Source organism: Culicoides brevitarsis, chromosome 2, assembly GCF_036172545.1.
Source record: "Culicoides brevitarsis isolate CSIRO-B50_1 chromosome 2, AGI_CSIRO_Cbre_v1, whole genome shotgun sequence".
NCBI classification, from domain to species: Eukaryota; Metazoa; Arthropoda; class Insecta; order Diptera; family Ceratopogonidae; genus Culicoides; species Culicoides brevitarsis.
The window spans coordinates 17,016,440-17,034,354 of record NC_087086.1 but is presented as its reverse complement, the minus strand read 5'-3'; the positions used below and the strand labels follow the sequence as shown (position 1 = coordinate 17,034,354).

Sequence of the window (17,915 nt, the reverse complement as noted above, 5' to 3'; positions counted from 1 at the left end):
ATGAAATATTCAAAGGTACTCCTTTTTGGCGTGCTAGAAAATCAAAATATTATCCGATTGTCTCCCTCGAGTGATGGCTTTAGAGAAAGAGAATGACGACATTGACCTTTGCATGACCTTTAATCAATATCTTATCATCGACATCTGATAACGACATTACGCTCGTGGCAATGCTCATATAAGTGGTTTGATGAAGATAAAATTCGTGTTCCGAATAGAAAGTTTGGTAATGAGCGAAATATGTTTCTTGATATCCTTTAATGTTGTTTTTTTTCCGTGATTTCATAAAAAAGTGTCATATTGTCGCATTAAAAGTCTTACTGATTGTCATTAGCTTTTTGATGGAATGAACAAATGTTGCTTTTGGAAAATTACTCTGACAATTCCGAGAAATCAATGTAAAGAAAATTGTCTGAAAATAAATACCTAATTTGTGGTTTTGGAATTATTTCTGAGTATTGTTTATGAGTTGTCGAATATGATTATAATAACAAGTTCATATTAAATAAGATGAATTCAAGCATCAGATCAAAAATTTTTTCTAATCTGTGTATATTTTTTTTTTCAAAAAACATGGTTTTCATTGAAATGTGAAAATTTGAGGTTATGTGATCAACAGATCAACTTTTAAAATGGCTACGGCAGACACTTTTTGGAAATTGAGGTTATGTGATACAAAGATCAACTTTTTGAAAGGCTTCAATTTATATTTTGTGAAATTTTGAGGTTATGTGATCGAAGGATCAACATTTAAAATGGTTTCTTTGGAGTTTCTGTTCAAAATTGAGGTTATGAGATCAAAAGATCAACTTTCATTGAAATCTTTGTGGAATTTGAGGTTATGTTATCGAAAGAAATATGTAATTTTACTTAAAAATATTTATTTTGAGTTTTTTTTATTTGAATTTATACAAAAAATCAACATTAATCATCAATACAAATAATACTGGAATCATTAAACGAAACATCTTTCTCAGGAATATCCATATTTTCATCTTTTTCTTCTTCAATTTTTGCATCATCCTTCAGGCACTCTTTTTTAACATTCTCGAATTTGACACCACTCATGTTGGAATTCGCCTTTTTACCCAAATCCAGTCCAATTTGACAATCTTTGATGGTTACGTCGTTCAAGCTCACCGTAGAATTCCTTCTTGTCTGAAGTGCCGTCGCAAAATTCACAAATTTACAGTTTTCAAGAGTCAACGAAGCATTTCCTGTCACAATTATGCCTTCTTGGATGGATGCTGCTGGCTTACCGATCAACGTGCAGTTACGAAGGATCGTTTTACCTTCCGTAATGACTAAACCAACACTCGAGTTCTTGCAATCAAACGTGATGTTTTCCAAGACAAAGGATCCATTAAGAGTTAAAAGCGTTGTTTCAAATACTTTTGACGTCAAAGTCGAATTGGATCCCGTAATTGTGCATTTTCCGAAGAGATTTTCGTTGAAATTCAAGGTATGAGTTGCGGGAGACAAGTAAATTTGCTTGACATTCGAACAATGTTCAAAGACATCGGCGAGTGAGTGATGTGTGGATACGGGAGTGTCATCTTTTATTTGTAACGAGTTGATGAATGACGATAATTCTTTGAAATTACTTTCAGGACACACGATAAAAGTGCTCCCTTTGCTGGCAGGTTGCTCGTGAACATTTAAGGAAAATCGTTTTGTGCTGTCACATCCATCGCCGTTCGCGCTAAACTTGATGGACTCGAAAACTTGACGCATATCCTCGTTTTCTAACATTTCCAAGTCGTTTCGCAGTAATTTTAGGCGATAATGCAAGTGCATGAGTTCTTTCACATTTTTCGTGGGAACATCGTCATCTTCGTCGTCCATTTCCTCTTCGATCAATTGCTTCCTTTTGAACACGTAATTCGCTTCTTCCAACAAATTCTTGATGTGAACTGCCAATCGTTTCGACATTTTCTGCGAAATTAGGTCAAAATAGAATTTAATACGGGTTTCCAAATAAGAATTCCAATCCATGTCGACGTCACAATCCGCATCCCATGCTCGCCAGATGTGAGAATAGAAAAAACGAAGCGAATCGATGCCTTCAGCTGTTCGTTCGATATTCAAAGCTTGATTTTCTTGCGATTTCGTGGGAAAAAGCTCCATTAAACTAACGTCGTACTGATCGGGCAAATTAACTTCTTCGTCGCTGCCGCAATCCTCGACTTCTTCAATTGTAAAATTTGCTGTCAAATCATCGTAATACACTTGATTGACAGTCCCGATGATGTTAATGGGAAATCGGAGCTTCAGGACATCGCATGTGGCACGAGGAACTTTCCAAATAGCTTGCCAACCTAAAATAGAAGGAAAAAGGACATTAGTAGATGTTGCATAAGAGCTTTGAGAAGCTTACCTGCTGGCTCTACAACGACATCGAGAAAGTTACTCCACTCTTTTTGGATTTCGGATGGCTTGATTTCCGATTTTAAGCTAAAAATGTTCAAACAATCGTCATATCTCTCGAGAAGAGTCTTCTTAAAAACATAAACATCATCTGGAAGTAAAGGAATTTTTCGGTAAATGAATTTTTTTTGAAAAAAGCAATTAATTTTTCAGATTCTTACCCATTTTATAGATTTTTGTACACACAAATAATATGAAAAATTGCTTAAAATCTCCTGTTGAAGGCTTTAAATAAGGAATTTCAGTTGAATTCGATGATGTCACGCAAAACGGCGGTTAAAATGTTCCCAATGTGCAATATTTTCCTGCAACGACACCCATTGAGTATTTCATTTAGACTTTTTCATCGCAATCGTCTCGTGTATCGTGAGCCATGTTTACGAAAATCGGAAAGAATTTGTTGCTCGTGACGAGTTTCAGTAAATTTGCCAACGTTACAAACACTTTGAGACCCATTTCGACGACTCCCCTTCGGTTTTGCGATCACGGTGACGACAATCCCGACGGCAAAGACAAGAAAAAGCCCGTCAAACCTGAATTGGATCGCACAAAAATCATTCCCGTCGAGACAAGTATCCGGTATTTGGCAAGTGAGGCATATAAAACGACTTACGGCACCGAACCAGTTTGGGTTCAGTATCGTCGGAATCACAAAGGTCAACTTGCACCACGAAAGACACGAAGAACTTGCATTCGTGGAGGAGTAATTTCCACGGGATCGCCTTGTCCCATTTGTCGTGATGAATATTTGGTCTTGGATTACAACAATTTGGAACTTTTGAAGCAATTTATTTCACCTTATACAGGAGACGTGAGTGAAAATTAAAGTTTTCATGAATTTTTCTTAATTTTTTTTGAATTTTTTTAGGTTCTGAGTTACAGTAAGACAGGATTGTGTCAGAAGAAACATCAACAACTGCTTGTGGCAATTGAACGTGCACGCGATCGTGGCCTTTTGACATTCGAATTGCCATTCAGGGAGTACGATTACTCCGAATATTACGGCAAGGATTGGAAAAAGAAAGCCACAAGTGCTTAAAATTTTCCGAACAAACCAAAATATTAGTCCTTAGATAAAAAATTTAGTGAAAATATGGAACAAAATTTGATCGAATGTACTTGTCTGATCGTCGGAGGAGGAATTGCGGGTGTATCGTGTCTCGAAACGCTCAGTTTTCTTGCTCCAACTGCAAAAATTGTCTTACTTACGGAATCGCCGTTGATCAAAGCAGTCACCAACATCTCACAAGTCAGCAAAACCCTTCAAAAATTCGATATCACGGAGAAAGAAGCAACTTCCTTGTCAGCTGATACCGTTTTAGTCATTCACGATCGTCTTATTCGGCTGGAAACAAAGTCTTTCAAAGCTACAACCGCCAAAGGAGTCATTATCAAGTACGAGCACATTTGTTTATGCACAGGAGCTCGTCCAAAACTCATTTCCACAGACAATCCTCATGTAATTGGCATCCGTGACACTGATTCAGTCATCGAATTTCAAAAAAGAATAAAAACGGGAAAGGTAATGGCCATTGTCGGAAACGGGGGAATCGCCTCAGAGATTGTTTATGAAGTAAAAGGCATTAAAATCCATTGGATTGTCAAAGATGAACACATTTCCTCCACATTTGTCGATCCAGGAGCTGCAAAATTCTTTCAAGAAACCTTAATTGAGTCAAATGCCACGGAAAAAGAGACTCACGTTATCAAAAGAATGCGTTACGAGCAAACAAACAAGAACAACGCACCAACAAAGGGAGCAGCTCTCGGTCCCGATTGGCATCGAAGTCTAGAATTAACCGGAAATAATCTCCAAGAACAGAATAAAGTTGAAATTCACTACAATTGTGAAGTAAAGGACATCCAAATGAACGAAAGTTCTTCCGAATTTCCCGTAAAACTGACTTTAACGAACAACGAGGTCGTTGAATGTGATCTTGTAGTGTCAGCTACGGGCGTTGTGCCTTGTATCGACTACGAAATCGATGTTCCCTTGAAATTCGGTCCCGACGGAGGCATTTTCGTGGATGATTTGATGCAAACTTCAGCAAATAATGTCTATGCTGCTGGCGATATTTGTTACGCTGGCTGGAAATACGCTCCGCAATGGTTTCAAATGCGACTTTGGACCCAAGCGCGTCAAATGGGAGGCATGGCAGCAAAAACAATTGCCGGAAAATTAAATAACGAACCGGTAATCGCTGATTTTTGCTTCGAACTCTTCGGACATGTCACACAATTGTTTGGATATCAAGTCATTTTGCTCGGAAACTTCAATGGGCAAGGTTTGGGAGACAATTATGAGATTTTGCTGCGAGTTACGCCGAAAAAAGAGTATATAAAGTTCGTACTTAAAGAGGGAAAGTTGCAAGGAGCTTTGTTGATTGGTGACACAGACTTGGCTGAAACTTGTGAAAACCTGATTTTGAATCAATTGGATTTGACGCCGTACGGAGATGACATTCTCGATCCAAATATCGACATTGAAGATTATTTCGATTAAATTTTTCTATATTTTTCGGATGATAAGATTAAAACATTTACAACAATTTATCTTTTTTGGTACTTTTTACGTGATTCGGTAACACTAACACCTCGATATTCAGTTCTTCGCGCAACGCCGACAGATCTTGCTCCCATCTTTCCTCCCAAAATACGGGCATGAGAGGTTTCATGTTGCGCGCCATTCGCATCGCCCACGGCAAATAATACTGCTTGTACTGCGCTCGATGTTTCTGTCGCAATCGGAGTGAACCAAATACCGCTGCGCCATAACACATTGGCAATCCCGTATTTAAGGCCTCAATCCATTTCACAGCTACTTCTCCCAACATATTTGTCGGCATGCCCAATACCGTGTGTACTAAATCGTGCGATTCGCGATATCGGGTCATTATGTAAGCCAATTTCGGATCGTCGATAAATTGAACGGGATCCCGCGAATCGGGATGCACTTCGTTTTCTTTCAAAAAATTAATGTAAGCGTAGCCGAAAGTGTTGTGCGGAAGCTTTTCCAACGCACGTAAATCGATGGTGCGAGAATTTATACGCGGCTTTTGCGACAAAATTCGTTGACCTTCATCCGTTGACATCATTATCTCGTATTGCTTTTGGAGAGCCCGGGTGCCTGTCGTTTCACCCAATGCGGAAATCATGTCATTGCGTGCTGGATTAAGAATTGCTGCGAGAGATGAACCCGCACTCAAGAGGATTTGCTGGAAACCGGTCAGCGGAATTCGTTGCTTTAAGAAATCTTTGGTGAATTCATCGGGTTCAACGTGTTCCTCTTGCTCTTGTGATGATGACGACGGGGCTTCGTGATGCGATGTGACATGGTTTCGAGCTTGAATGCTAATCACAGCAGCTTTTAAGTCTTTTTGCAGCAATTTTCGGAGCATTTTGTTTGTTTTTGTTCGTGTCGAATGTGGATGGGGCACGAAAATTCGACCCAAGACACAAATGACGGGCACTTGTTTACGATTGAAACTTCGGAAAATACGATGAAAATTTGTTTTTGTCTGCGGAAAAGCCATCTATAGTACTTGTTAAATGTTTTATTCGCAACAAGTCGCCAACGAGCAACAAACCATTATAAAGAAGTAAGTAGCGACATTTAAAATTTGTCGGATTCGGAAATTCCTGAAACTTGCGTTTTAATGAAATTTATTTTTTTTTTGCAGTGTATTCGAGTGTTTATCGTCCAACGTGTAGCTATCGTGATTGCAAGAACAAAATTGCCCCATCCAAGACGTATTTTGAGTTGCCCTCGGAACACAGTCGACGCGAAATTTGGATCAAAAACAGCGGAATCTCGGAAGCCGAAGCAGCAAAAATCATCCTCGATCGTCGTCCCATTTTCATTTGCGAAGAACATTTTGATCAGCGACAAATGCAATACTTGCAGGACGGGCGAAAAATCCTGATAAACCATCCAAACTCGAATCCTCTGCCATGGCAACCAACGGAAACTCCTTCGGGCTTCCCGTACGACGAACAAGCCACACAAATGCTCCAAATTTTCGAGTCAAATAACACGGAGCAAGACCTCTACGACTACATTTTCGCACGAAATTACGTGCATCAAACGACGGAAGCTGCTGCTTCGGCAGCGGCAGCGCCAACCAATGAACACCTCATGATTCTAAATCAAAATTACATGTTGCAAGCGGCACAGCTGCAACAGCAATCTCAACTTTTAGCCTCGAGCGGGCATACGGCAGCAACGCATCACCATCATCAATTGCAACAAATTCGACAACAGCAGCAGCAACAATTGCAGCAACCGCAACATACCACGACAATGACGACAGCAGCTCTCACATCAGCTGCCATGACGCCGGATCGACCGAAGCAACAACGACGTCCCCGAACACAAAAACCAAAAACGGCGTATCTGCATGACGAACCGGAACCCCCGAAAAAGGATGTTCTCTGTTTTTCCGTTAAAAGCAACGAACTGATAAAGAATGGAGATAAAACTGTGACGCCGCTTGCTGTGGCAGCAGCATCATCGGCAAGCACGAGTCAAAACGCAGATCCCGGAAGTCTCGATATCGAAGAACAAATTGAAACTTATTACATTATGAACGAGAAAAACGGGAAACAATCAGACATCAATACCATTATCGGCAATTGAGTCGCTTAAGTGGTGCCATCCGAACAAGCGAAATTCAATTCCGTCATAAAAGTCGTTTGTAACATAAGTAAGAGGTATTAAAAAAATTATCGCGGGATAGTTGACCTAATTTTTTTTTTAAATTTAGCTGTTTTAAGGTTCATTGTTGTATAAGAGTAGATTTAAGGGACTTTTGACCCCCACACAAAAGAATCATTCTCATTTTTTCCCCTCTAAAGTCTTAATTTTAATTCATTTTAACCAATTTCCAATTATTATGACAAAATTTTTACTGAGATCAACAGTAGATTGAACAATAATAACAAAATAAAAGCTAAAATATCTTTATAAAAAAATTAATTAGTCATTTTATTACAAAAAAAGGTGTAAAAAAGCGCACACAATATCTTAACTATCGGTTAACATGTAATTCTAAGTCATTCGGGGCAAGTCTATTCGATCAAAAATTTCACCGCTTTCGATGGAGACTTCGAAATGTTGGGCGAACTGTCTTTTATGGTATTTTCAGTCAACACCAAGTTCATTTGGTGCACAATACTTTCAATTTTCTCCGAGTTTTTGAGCATATTTGTCTTCAGCTGTGCCAAAGACAAGTTTTCATCTTCGTCTGTCGTGTTTGTTAGCGATTTCGAGCGTTTTCTACAAAGACGTTTCAATTTAATGTTGGATGAAGCCACATCCAGAAGGATTGTCTTTGCCGATTTCGTAAAGGCATTCTTTTCTTGGTTCAGAACGTCTTGATTTTCCTTGTCGTTTGAGTCTGCGATCAATTGTCGTCGTGATTTTGGAGGCGAATCCGATGACATGAACGATCGGATGTGCTGTAACGGGGATTTCGTCAATGAATTTCTCAAATCATTGAGACGGGAGAAGATTTTGCTGGGCGTTGATGGTTCCGCCGATTTTTTCAGAGATTCGTCTTCTTCCATGTCGGTCCATTCGATGTCAAATAACGCGAATGGTGCTTGGTTGTCGATGAAATTTTCTTTTGTCGCATCTACCCATGCTTGGAGACGAGCAACAGACCACGTGGCTTCCTTTTGCGCACTGATGTCGGTGATGTGAATACTGGTAACCGTGAAAGAATCCTCTTTGGGGAGTGAAAGTTTGAATGTGAACGGTAAATCTTTGTTTTGCATCCATTCGTTGGCGTCTTTTACAAGTTGTTGATGCTGCTTGAGCAAGTCTTGATCGGGATTCGAAAGAATTTCTTGGATTTCTTGCAGTAAAAATGAAGTATATTCGGCATCTTCGGTTTCTTCAGTGACATCTGTTAAATCGGGACTCTTCAAGAGCATCTGACTCGAACGTCGTTTTGATTTTTCTTGTTGTATAAATTCTTTTTTCAAACGGGCAACTTCACTTTCGAGCTCTGTCATCTTTTGATGGTAGTCTGATAACTTTTTGGTGCAAGCTAATTCCGTTTTACGTACTGCATTTCGCTTATCTTGATCCCATTCATGACGCAAACGCTTCTCAAGCTCCGAAAGTATTTCTTCGTGACAACTTTGGAAATCGTAATTCTAGAAAAAAACATCAATTTTAGAAATTTTTCTTTAAAAACTAATAAAATTCTTACCTTATTCTCTGACATGTTTTGACATAATTTGTTGGCAACTTTAAAATAATGAGAGGTGCCTAATACTATCGTATCTCCGTGATAAATGCGGGTTCTCTGACCATTAGCGAGAAGTTTCCCGTTGAGATATGTCTTGTGAGAGTCGCCTGCCTCTGGTTGAATGTACATTATAGCACCACGATTGATAATTGAGCTACAAAAAACATTAAATTTGTTAATTTTGAACTTTTTCGTTTAAAATTTTTATTTTTACCAATGATGATTCGCAATATCCGTTGCATTCAAGCAAATATCGACACAGGAATTTGTCAGAGACGACGATCGACCAATTTTAATTGTCTCCATCGGCAATAAATACAAGAGATTTCCTGTTTCCGCAATGAAATTAATCAATTACAATCACTTACAAACAAAAATAATTAAAATCTTACCAGTTTCCATCATATTCGGCGAAATATTTATCAACAACGCCTGTTGCTCTTCTGCCGTAAGTGTCAATGCGAGACCATTTTTCGTCAATAATCGCGTTTCCGCGCGCTTTATCTCCTCCATCTCCGTTAACCTTTCCTCCCACTTTGTCTGAGCACGTTCCAATTCCTTCTCTGTCGACTGCAGCTGTTGCCGTAATACCTCAATTTCGTTATCATCCACGGACGTTTCGATGATAATTTTTCGCGGCTCGAGATTGTTAATTGACGTTCGACGTTGAAGTGTTTCGAAATTTTGTGAGAGGGCACGTAAACGTTCGACTTCGGCTTTGAGTTCGCGGATTATCTTATCGTGCGGTGCCTCGTTGACTCGCACGCGATTTGTGACGCGACGGGCAGTGCAGGCGTAACGTAGCGTCGAAAGCGTTTCGTCCATGTGCGTGTTTGCGGGGGAAATTGTCGCCAAACATGCTGTGCGGGAATTACCTCCGAGATTTTCCTGAGAAAAAAACGAAAAAAAAAATGAGAGAAAATTAGTAAAATAAAAAAATAACCGCCACAGAAAAATACAAAAAATGAGAAATATCGCACTCTCTGCTTCTCTCTCGTTTCTCTCGACACTTTTACGGTGTTACGACCAATACTCGAGCGTACATGTTGGTACTCGAAATACTTTATAAGGTTGCCTCTAACAGTCAACATCGTATTTACTACAAAGCATTCATAATATTATTGTGTTTTTTGCAGCTCCAGAAGCAAATTCACGAGTAACAAGAGAAAAAAATCAAAGTTGTAAATTAAACGTGTTGCATTTGAAGCAAAAAATATATAAAAATAAACAAAAAACTGGAACAAACATTTGAAAACCTTGAAACCTCTCGATATACAATCGAAAAAACAGAACAACAGAAGCACGCCATAAAGTTTCTACGCATTTTTCGTCACGTACACTTTAAGAGAAACAAAAACTATCGAGTCTTGTGTCATTGAACGCATTTTAGATCACAAAGTGTGTGCAAAGCGAAAGGAAAAGTGAAAAACTTTTAAAATTTTCAGTGAATTAATGCTCCGATAGCATAAAAACGACAAAAAAATCAGCAACATGGACATCTATTACATGGGCGATTGCACTTCTTATGCTTCTCTGCGAAGCATCCATCATCGCGACTACGAGAAATATCCATATGGATCGCTCGAGAATGCCAAAGTGACTCCCATGAAGAGTGCTTATTGTCTCGCTCAAGGTAATTTTTTCATGTAATCATCAACCTCAATACAATTTTTCCTCGATTCGCATTGCAACACGATACAATGCGACTATTTACGTGTAAAAAAAAGTGTATCGTACTATTTACAAACACATTCACTCACTCACACGAACAACGCAATAAGCAAAACAACTCTTCCTCCTCATTCACCTTTATCAGTTTATTTTCGCGTTTGTTTTTCTTCTTCTATAAAAAGAACTTGTGATTTTTATTACTTTTTAATAGCGCTTGAAATTAGCAAATATTTGATAAAAATATCAAGCGCTTGATAATGGAGAATCGACATTCGCGGAACGTACGCTGATAAAGAACGAGAACATGACAACCGGAGAGAAGGTGTGTCATCAACGGGTAAAGTTGTTGGAAAAGTGATACGACCACAAAGTTTTTATTTACAGAAATTTAATCTTGGTGCAATTTAATTGCGTAATTAAAAAAAATAATTGTAACTTTGTTGACGCAGTTCAGAAAATCAGATAAGATACGAAAGGTTGACTAATTATTGACGTTTTGAGACGGTGATATTTTATTGTCAAGATAACAAATGGTGTCGCAAATTCAGGGTTTTGCAACAATTTTTTATATTTCTTTGAAAAATGCGCTTTATTAGCTTTTTATTACAAGATATTTAACTGTCGTAAATCCTTTGTTTGTAAACTTTATCTTTCTTTACGAGCTGATTTCAAGTGGAATGTCAGCTGCAATTGCAATTTGTTGTTTCTTGCAATTATAGAACATTGTTTGTTGGAAACAGTTGGATATTTAAGGTTTATTTATCATTTTTTGAAATGAAACGTATAAAAATTTTTTTAAGTCGAAGTTTTTGAAATTTTCTTTGAAAATTAAAATTTTTGTTAAATTAATTAAAGAAAATTAAATAATTATTAAAAAAATGTAACTTTTGAGCTTTCAAAAAATTTTGGGTCAAAAGTTTTCCAAAAAAAAAAAAAATTATTCAAAATTATTTTTAAAATTGAAATTTTGAGATTTAGAATAAAATTAATTGTTTAAAAATGTAATTTTTATTAATTTTAGAGCTTAAAACAAAATTTAAGGATCTAAAATTGTATTAAAAAAAAGTTTTATCCAAATTTTGAAAGTTTTTGATTAAGAAATGTTGACTTTTTAAGTCAAAACTATGAAACAATTGTTTGAAAATTGAAACATTTAAGATTTTGGAGAAAATTAACTGATCAAAAAATTAACTTTCTATGATTTTCGAGTTAAAAAATTAAATTTTAGACAAAATATATCAGAAAATGGCATTAAAAATTGTTCTTACTTCATTGTTCAAAAAATGAAAAAATCTTTTTCTAATTTAAAATTAAAAAAAAAATTGAAACTTGATTCTTTTAGTAAAAATTTTCAGAATTTTTTTTAGCTTCGGAATGTATTAAGCTTCATATCGTCATACTTGTTCTATTTAAGACTTTTAACATAAAAAAAAAGTTAATTTTAATTTTTGTCAACCGTTCAAAAACATTGGAAATTTACGCTTAAGCTATGCCCTTCACGTCAAAATCGATACTCGAAAACCTTGTTTTTATTTATTAATTATTTACAAATTTAATCTTTCTTCAGTTGATAAATAAATATATGAACAGTTTCTTCGTATTTATCAATAAAAGCCATCAATATCTTGTTCAGATTAAATTTTCCGTCTATTTATGTACAAAAAGACACTTGTTTGCCTTTAGCAAGTCAAAATTATAATAATAAATAATTAAATAAATTGAGTTCTTTATCATTTCAAAGTAAATATGAGGCTAATGAGAGATTATTGAATGGAAATTGGTTCAATTAAAAAATAATTGACGTTCACATGGAAGAAAACGCGCTCAGAGACCATTTACTCATACGGAATCCCCCAGAAAATTATCGTCTCGACTGACATTTGTCTCGGTTTATCTCCCTTGCCATAAAATAATAAAGTCTACCTGTCTACAATGTACGCGCGATAACGACATACAGACCGAAAAACAACAAAAAATGTGTTACGAAGTCAAATTTTGGTTCAGGTAAACAAAAAAATCATAACAAGTTCACACCAAGACACAAAACAAAGCGAGATAGCAACAGGTCATCACCCCATATAAAGACAATTAATGACATTTGAACTCCAATCATTACTTATCTGACGCAGAAACAGTCAACTTCGCTACCGAAAAGCACAAAAAAATAAAATTTACTAAAAATGGAAATGTTCGACGTGGATTTCGACACGTTTTTCGAAGAAAACTTGAATAGTCTCGATTGTTCAAAGCTCGCAGCACAAATTGAGAATTTCATAACTGCGAGTTCGCCCTCGCCATCTTCGAATAATCCGCCGGAAGACGTGTCTCTGGAAGCATTGGACGAAATTGTGCCCGATTTGGAGAACATTTTCAAAGATGAGATCGAAACAACGAAACAAAAGTACCACGAACTCGCGAAAAAGTTCTCGGCACACGATCCCAAGTGTCGCCAAATGTTCAAACAAAACGCCAAATATCGCAACAGTGTCGTAGCTCTGCAAGCAGCATCCATACAGAATCCAAATATGTCGCGAGTTCAGCTTTGTAAGTCATCGAGCTCAGAATCGCCGTTAGAAGATCGCGCCAAAAATACTGTGGCAGTCCGGAGATCTTATGTGAAGATGAAAATTTATGCAGCAATTGCGGAATCAGATGCCACAGAGGCAAATTATGAGAATTTAAAGTTGAAAGTTCGCGTGGCGATGTTAACGGCTTACGTGAACGTGCTATTGGGGATGATGAGCAGCAAGATGACTGCTTGGGATTTGATACAGCAACGAAAAAATAGTCAAAATTTGATTTCATGATACTTTTTAGGGAATAAAAATTTAATTTTAATGACGAAAAATTGATTTTTCATTAAATTTCTTAATTTAAATGACTTCAAATCAAATAAAAATCAAAATTTTTCTTATAATTCCAGAAAAAGCGGAACAAAACAAACAAAAAAGCAAGAAAAAGGACTCCTGCCCCTTTTGCAAGGAACAAAAGAAACGGCCATTGGTAGCTTACATGCGAAAACGCGAATGTACCAAGCGAAACGAAAGCATTTGCGAGGAAGAAGAACATCAAGAGCCCGAAGAAACAACGAATCACAATGCAACCGACAAAAAATGAACAAAAATTCTAATTTTTAATACAAATCCAAGAGAAAAAAGTCTTTATTGGACCAACACACTAATGCCTTCTTCTATAAATGAGCTACAGTTTTGGCCAAAAACAAAAAAAAAATGTTAATCATTCAGATTATATTTATGAAGAGATATGATTATTTATACACTTTGATCGATTTTTAGATCATAAATTTTAAATTAACCTTCTTTTGTAACTTTTTAGTATATACTATTATTTTGTATGTAAAAGATGAATTAAGAATTGATTCGTCAAAAAAAAAAAAAAACATAAAAATTGTTAAATATTTAGAAAAACATAAAAATAATGTTAAAAAGTCAAAAATGTATAATGTTAAGTTAAATGTTAAAAAAATATTAAGTCAGATTATGAATAAGTAACGACAATACTCCGTTAATATTGATTTTTGGTATTGTTGTTAATGAAAATATCAGCGAGTTTTGAATGTGTCTCAATAAATTCGAAAAGCTTATTGATTGTAAATTTGTTGTTTTACTAAAAGGCTTCAATATTGATCTAAAAAGTCACTGTAGGATTTTAAAATTAATAAAAAAAAAAATTTTTTTTAAAAATTTCATCAAAAATCACCGTTTTTTGGTCTATTTTCATAATTTTTCATAAAACTTTCAAGAAAATTTTTCAATTTTTAGTAGTAATTTTTGTCTGAAAAATCGTATTTCAACATAAAATTTTCTTTTAAAAATAAATTTATAAAAATTATGTGAAAAGTTGATATAAATTTTTTTGAAAATGAATTTTGATTAAAAAAATTTTAAATTTTTTACTTAAATATTATTTTTTTTTTATAAAAATTAAAGAAAAGTACTGAAATTATTAAAATTTTTAAAGATTAAAATCAGTTTGAATCACGCAATGTCCAAGTTCAGGGAATTATTGACGCACAAAAAAAAAATGACGTTACCCTCAAAAATTAATAAATTGATAAAAAACGTCTGTTTGATAAAAAATTAAACTTAATCCTCGAAATGTTTTTTAATATTACTCATGCCAAAGGTGTTTTTGTATAAAAACAATGAACGTTGACATGCGACATTTAAAAATCTTTCAAAAAAATCACGACATTGATTTAAAGTACTTTTTTGGTGCACGAGTTCTTGATTTTTTGTCTTTTAATGAGGGTACGAGAAAAAATCACTCATAAAAGGTGAAAGTTCACAATGATAATTTCATGTTTTTACACGAAATGAAGGTTATTCTTTCTAAAATTATCTAGAATTGCAATTAATTTGCATTGTAAACTCGTTTCTTGTTCTTTGTTTCCTTCAATTTGGGATTTTCCATGATAAATTTTCGCTACCTGCTGATCTAGATTTATCTGAAATTTGTTATTGTTCATTTTTTGCGCATAAATCGCATTTGTAACTCGTAATGACATGATTTGCAGGTATTTTATGCGTTTAGTAGGTCACGTCGTTAAAAAAAAGTTCTCAGGTCACACGATGAATCATCCCAATTTTCCGTATATAACAAGTGATGATGACACTTGACCCAACATTCGATATTCAGAACTAGAATAGAGAAGATATTGACAGTAAAATGCAAAATAATTACTATCCATCACCGACATCATTGCAGAAAAGTACTCAACAACAGAATTTTTTCTCGCCCTTCACAACGTCAACGTCAGATCGACCTCACATGACAAGCACCCCCCAACGTTTCCTCCTGCCAACGACATCATTAGACGTTCACACAGTACCGCAATCCGGCACACCGCAACACAAAATTCGAGATAATCGTCTCAGTAGCGGCTCATCCACAAACGAAAAAATGTTCGTCGACGACTCTAGTTCCCGTTCATACTCGCCAGATACCTCGTCCGAAGGCGAATTGTGCATTGACGAGTCTTTTGTGTCGACATCTGAGACAGAAACGCCTCCGCAAGGACAAAAGCGTCGTCGAATGGTGTCGATATCGCCTGCTGCCAGCTTACAACTCAGTTTACTCGACCGATATAAGATTCCGAGCAACATTCCTGTGGTTTACCACAAAAACATGGCACGACAATTCCCCGAGGCGCAAGGTAAAACGGCGCAACAGAAAATTCAACGCAAGAAAAACACAGAAGCAGCGAGACAGTCACGGGCAAAGGCAAAAATACTCGAAACTATTGTCGAGAGCGAGTGTCGTCAAGCCGCCACGGAAAATGTTAATGCGAAACGGATGATTGCAACACAGCGGGCCTATGCAAACACACTGCTTAAACTACTGGCACAAGATGAAGTTGATTGGACGACCAAATGGCGAGATGAACACGAACCATCTAGACTAGAAGTAACGATTTGAGTGTAAAAAAATTATTCTTGATGATAAAATAAATAAAATATTGTACTGAAATGCGGTTTTTTATCATTTCCTGTTGATTTAACGGTTTCTGGGTGAGATTAAATTCGAAAATTATTCATTTGAGTGAGAGATTTTGACTTGAAAACACGATGAAGAACATTTTCAAGAAAAAAGAGACAGGTATGACTTTAATTTTTGTTAAAAATTATCAAAAATTATTTTTTTTTCTTCGTAGAAACAACTTCCAAGAAGTGCAAATGCCTTCCCGTGAACTGCAAATGTCGCAAACGGCGGATCATATTACCAACGATCGATATGTTCAACGATTTTCATTGAATTTTGACGATTTCATGAAATAAAAAAAATTTACTTACACGTAAAAGCCACGTTAGAACACTTTCTCTATACGGCACGAAGGTATTTTGTTTCTTGGTATCCGCCAGTGCTGAAATAACTTTTCCCAAAGTCAATAAACTCTTGTTAATGCTGACGCCTTCCTTGTAACGTTCCGCCGAAGCGTTTGTGTGACACACCCGTTCACTTCCCGCCAAGTCAACGAGGCTAATTTTGCTGCGTTTCGTAAGTTTTACTTCGTCAGCATCGTGTCCATTTGTCTTTTCCGTGAGATTTAACACGATATTGAAGATTGAATGTGATCGGGAGCTTTTGTCATTCATGCCAGTTGCGGCAGTAGCACGTTGACTATTACCAACGGCGAGCCAATCGCGCAAAAGTTTGTAACTGTCGACCATGTGAGTGCTCAAATCGACGACATATGGCCCGAAAACGGGATGTTCGCGTACTTTGAGAGCAGATTTCTTCGAATTTGCATTTTCAAAGTTGATAAATCCTTCTTCGCTTGATAAAGTGAGAAGATCGTGGATTTTCTCGTTGTAAATTTCAAAGTAGCTGACCTCGACTTCGGCATAAAAGTTTTCTTTGAGTTCCTCGATGCGGTTGAAGATCTCCTTGCAGAAGCGTGGAGTGATGCCAGCTTCTAAACCTAATTCATCGGGATCGTCTAAAAGATTTTTTTTGTTAAAAATTTGTTTTTTTTGTGATTTGAGAGAAATATTTCTCACCTGAATCAATTCCCATCATGGAATAAGATTTGCCAGAACCTGTTTGGCCATATGCGAATAAACACACGTTGTATCCCTCGAAGGCGCCATCAACCAAGGGCTTGGCAAGCGTATCAAAAACCTGCTTTTGATCAGCGTAATGCTTGTCTTCCGTGTCTGCCGACCAAAAGACGTAATCATAATGGAATGTGTGACTTACGCCACTTAAGCCATCTGCTGTTGTGCCATTTGTCACAGTTATTTCGTTATTTGTGCACGAAACGACATTCTTCACGCGATAATTCGACAATTCCTTTACACTCATAGGTCTTACGCGAATTGCTACTTTTAGATTTGAGATTTCGTCTTCTTTTGTGCTCTCCAGCGAGAGATCCGTCACGATGTCTGATGCACTTTTGGCGAAACGACGGGGGGTCTCAAGTGATACCGGATTGAAGTAATCTGGCGTTTCGACGGGCTCCAAGGCTCTTCGTGTGAGGCTTTTGGGTGTGCTGAGAGCATAACTGCCCGATTTGCTTGTGGATGTTGGAGTGTATGTGATGCATGTGGATGACTTGGAACGACGACTCAAGGGAACAGGAGTGCCCGCCTTTCCGGGAGTTGCGATACTGACGACTTTCTTTGGCGGCACGGAGACATTTCGCTCGCCCGTCTTCAAACGTTTCGTATTTGGGGTGTTTTTGAATGCCATGATGTGAATTTTTGACTCTAGTTTGCGGTGTGATGAGATGCGAAACACATTGGCACGAGAAATTACGAGGGATTATTGATGAAACAATAGCGTAAACAATGGGTCAACGGATTTTGTGAGGATCGTGACGGGAAATCCAGTAGTCGCGGCCATTTTCGCGGTTTGAGCCGTTTTTTTCAAGCACATCCGGTCACTAGCCGCAGATACACACTAATTTTTCGAAAAATCCAAGTTACTCGCCTCCTCGAACACACTAATTTTTTAAAAATCCAGTTACCAACCTCCAGTGCACACTAATTTTTGGATTTCACCCCTGTCACTAGCCTCCGTATAAAAATTATCACTTTCATT

General features: G+C 36.9%; 8 protein-coding genes across 8 annotated transcripts; 5 read left to right on the top strand and 3 right to left on the bottom strand.

Annotated features, from left to right (window-relative positions):
* Positions 1–873: 873 nt before the first annotated feature.
* On the bottom strand, positions 874–2,728 carry LOC134832862 (protein nessun dorma). Its single transcript, XM_063847062.1, has 3 exons — positions 2,589–2,728; positions 2,378–2,518; positions 874–2,318 (listed from the first exon to the last, which is right to left on the bottom strand). Exons 1-3 carry the CDS (start codon positions 2,590–2,592, stop codon positions 925–927), a joined length of 1,539 nt encoding a protein of 512 aa, XP_063703132.1. The 5' UTR covers positions 2,593–2,728; the 3' UTR covers positions 874–924.
* A 51-nt stretch (positions 2,729–2,779) lies between these two features.
* Positions 2,780–3,466, top strand: LOC134832867 (small ribosomal subunit protein mS40). Its single transcript, XM_063847068.1, has 2 exons — positions 2,780–3,238; positions 3,296–3,466. Exons 1-2 carry the CDS (start codon positions 2,801–2,803, stop codon positions 3,464–3,466), a joined length of 609 nt encoding a protein of 202 aa, XP_063703138.1. The 5' UTR covers positions 2,780–2,800.
* Positions 3,467–3,520: 54 nt separating this feature from the next.
* LOC134832863 (pyridine nucleotide-disulfide oxidoreductase domain-containing protein 1) lies at positions 3,521–4,930 on the top strand. Its single transcript, XM_063847063.1, has one exon. The coding sequence runs from the start codon at positions 3,521–3,523 to the stop codon at positions 4,928–4,930; it is 1,410 nt and encodes a 469-aa protein (XP_063703133.1).
* Positions 4,911–5,975, bottom strand: LOC134832864 (ubiquinone biosynthesis protein COQ4 homolog, mitochondrial). Its single transcript, XM_063847064.1, has one exon. The coding sequence runs from the start codon at positions 5,958–5,960 to the stop codon at positions 4,968–4,970; it is 993 nt and encodes a 330-aa protein (XP_063703134.1). The 5' UTR covers positions 5,961–5,975; the 3' UTR covers positions 4,911–4,967.
* Positions 5,889–7,396, top strand: LOC134832865 (uncharacterized). Its single transcript, XM_063847066.1, has 2 exons — positions 5,889–6,026; positions 6,108–7,396. Coding segments are annotated over exons 1-2 (957 nt in total). The 5' UTR covers positions 5,889–6,025; the 3' UTR covers positions 7,064–7,396.
* On the bottom strand, positions 7,389–17,647 carry LOC134832858 (kinesin-like protein KIF14). Its single transcript, XM_063847056.1, has 6 exons — positions 16,874–17,647; positions 16,166–16,812; positions 9,074–9,569; positions 8,896–9,010; positions 8,643–8,835; positions 7,389–8,586 (listed from the first exon to the last, which is right to left on the bottom strand). Exons 1-6 carry the CDS (start codon positions 17,562–17,564, stop codon positions 7,495–7,497), a joined length of 3,234 nt encoding a protein of 1,077 aa, XP_063703126.1. The 5' UTR covers positions 17,565–17,647; the 3' UTR covers positions 7,389–7,494.
* On the top strand, positions 9,767–13,873 carry LOC134832868 (uncharacterized). The gene is made up of 2 exons (XM_063847069.1): positions 9,767–10,314; positions 13,276–13,873. Exons 1-2 carry the CDS (start codon positions 10,173–10,175, stop codon positions 13,467–13,469), a joined length of 336 nt encoding a protein of 111 aa, XP_063703139.1. The 5' UTR covers positions 9,767–10,172; the 3' UTR covers positions 13,470–13,873.
* On the top strand, positions 15,042–16,170 carry LOC134832300 (uncharacterized). The gene is made up of 2 exons (XM_063846284.1): positions 15,042–15,971; positions 16,027–16,170. The coding sequence occupies exon 1, from the start codon at positions 15,042–15,044 to the stop codon at positions 15,789–15,791; it is 750 nt and encodes a 249-aa protein (XP_063702354.1). The 3' UTR covers positions 15,792–15,971; positions 16,027–16,170.
* Positions 17,648–17,915: the final 268 nt, after the last annotated feature.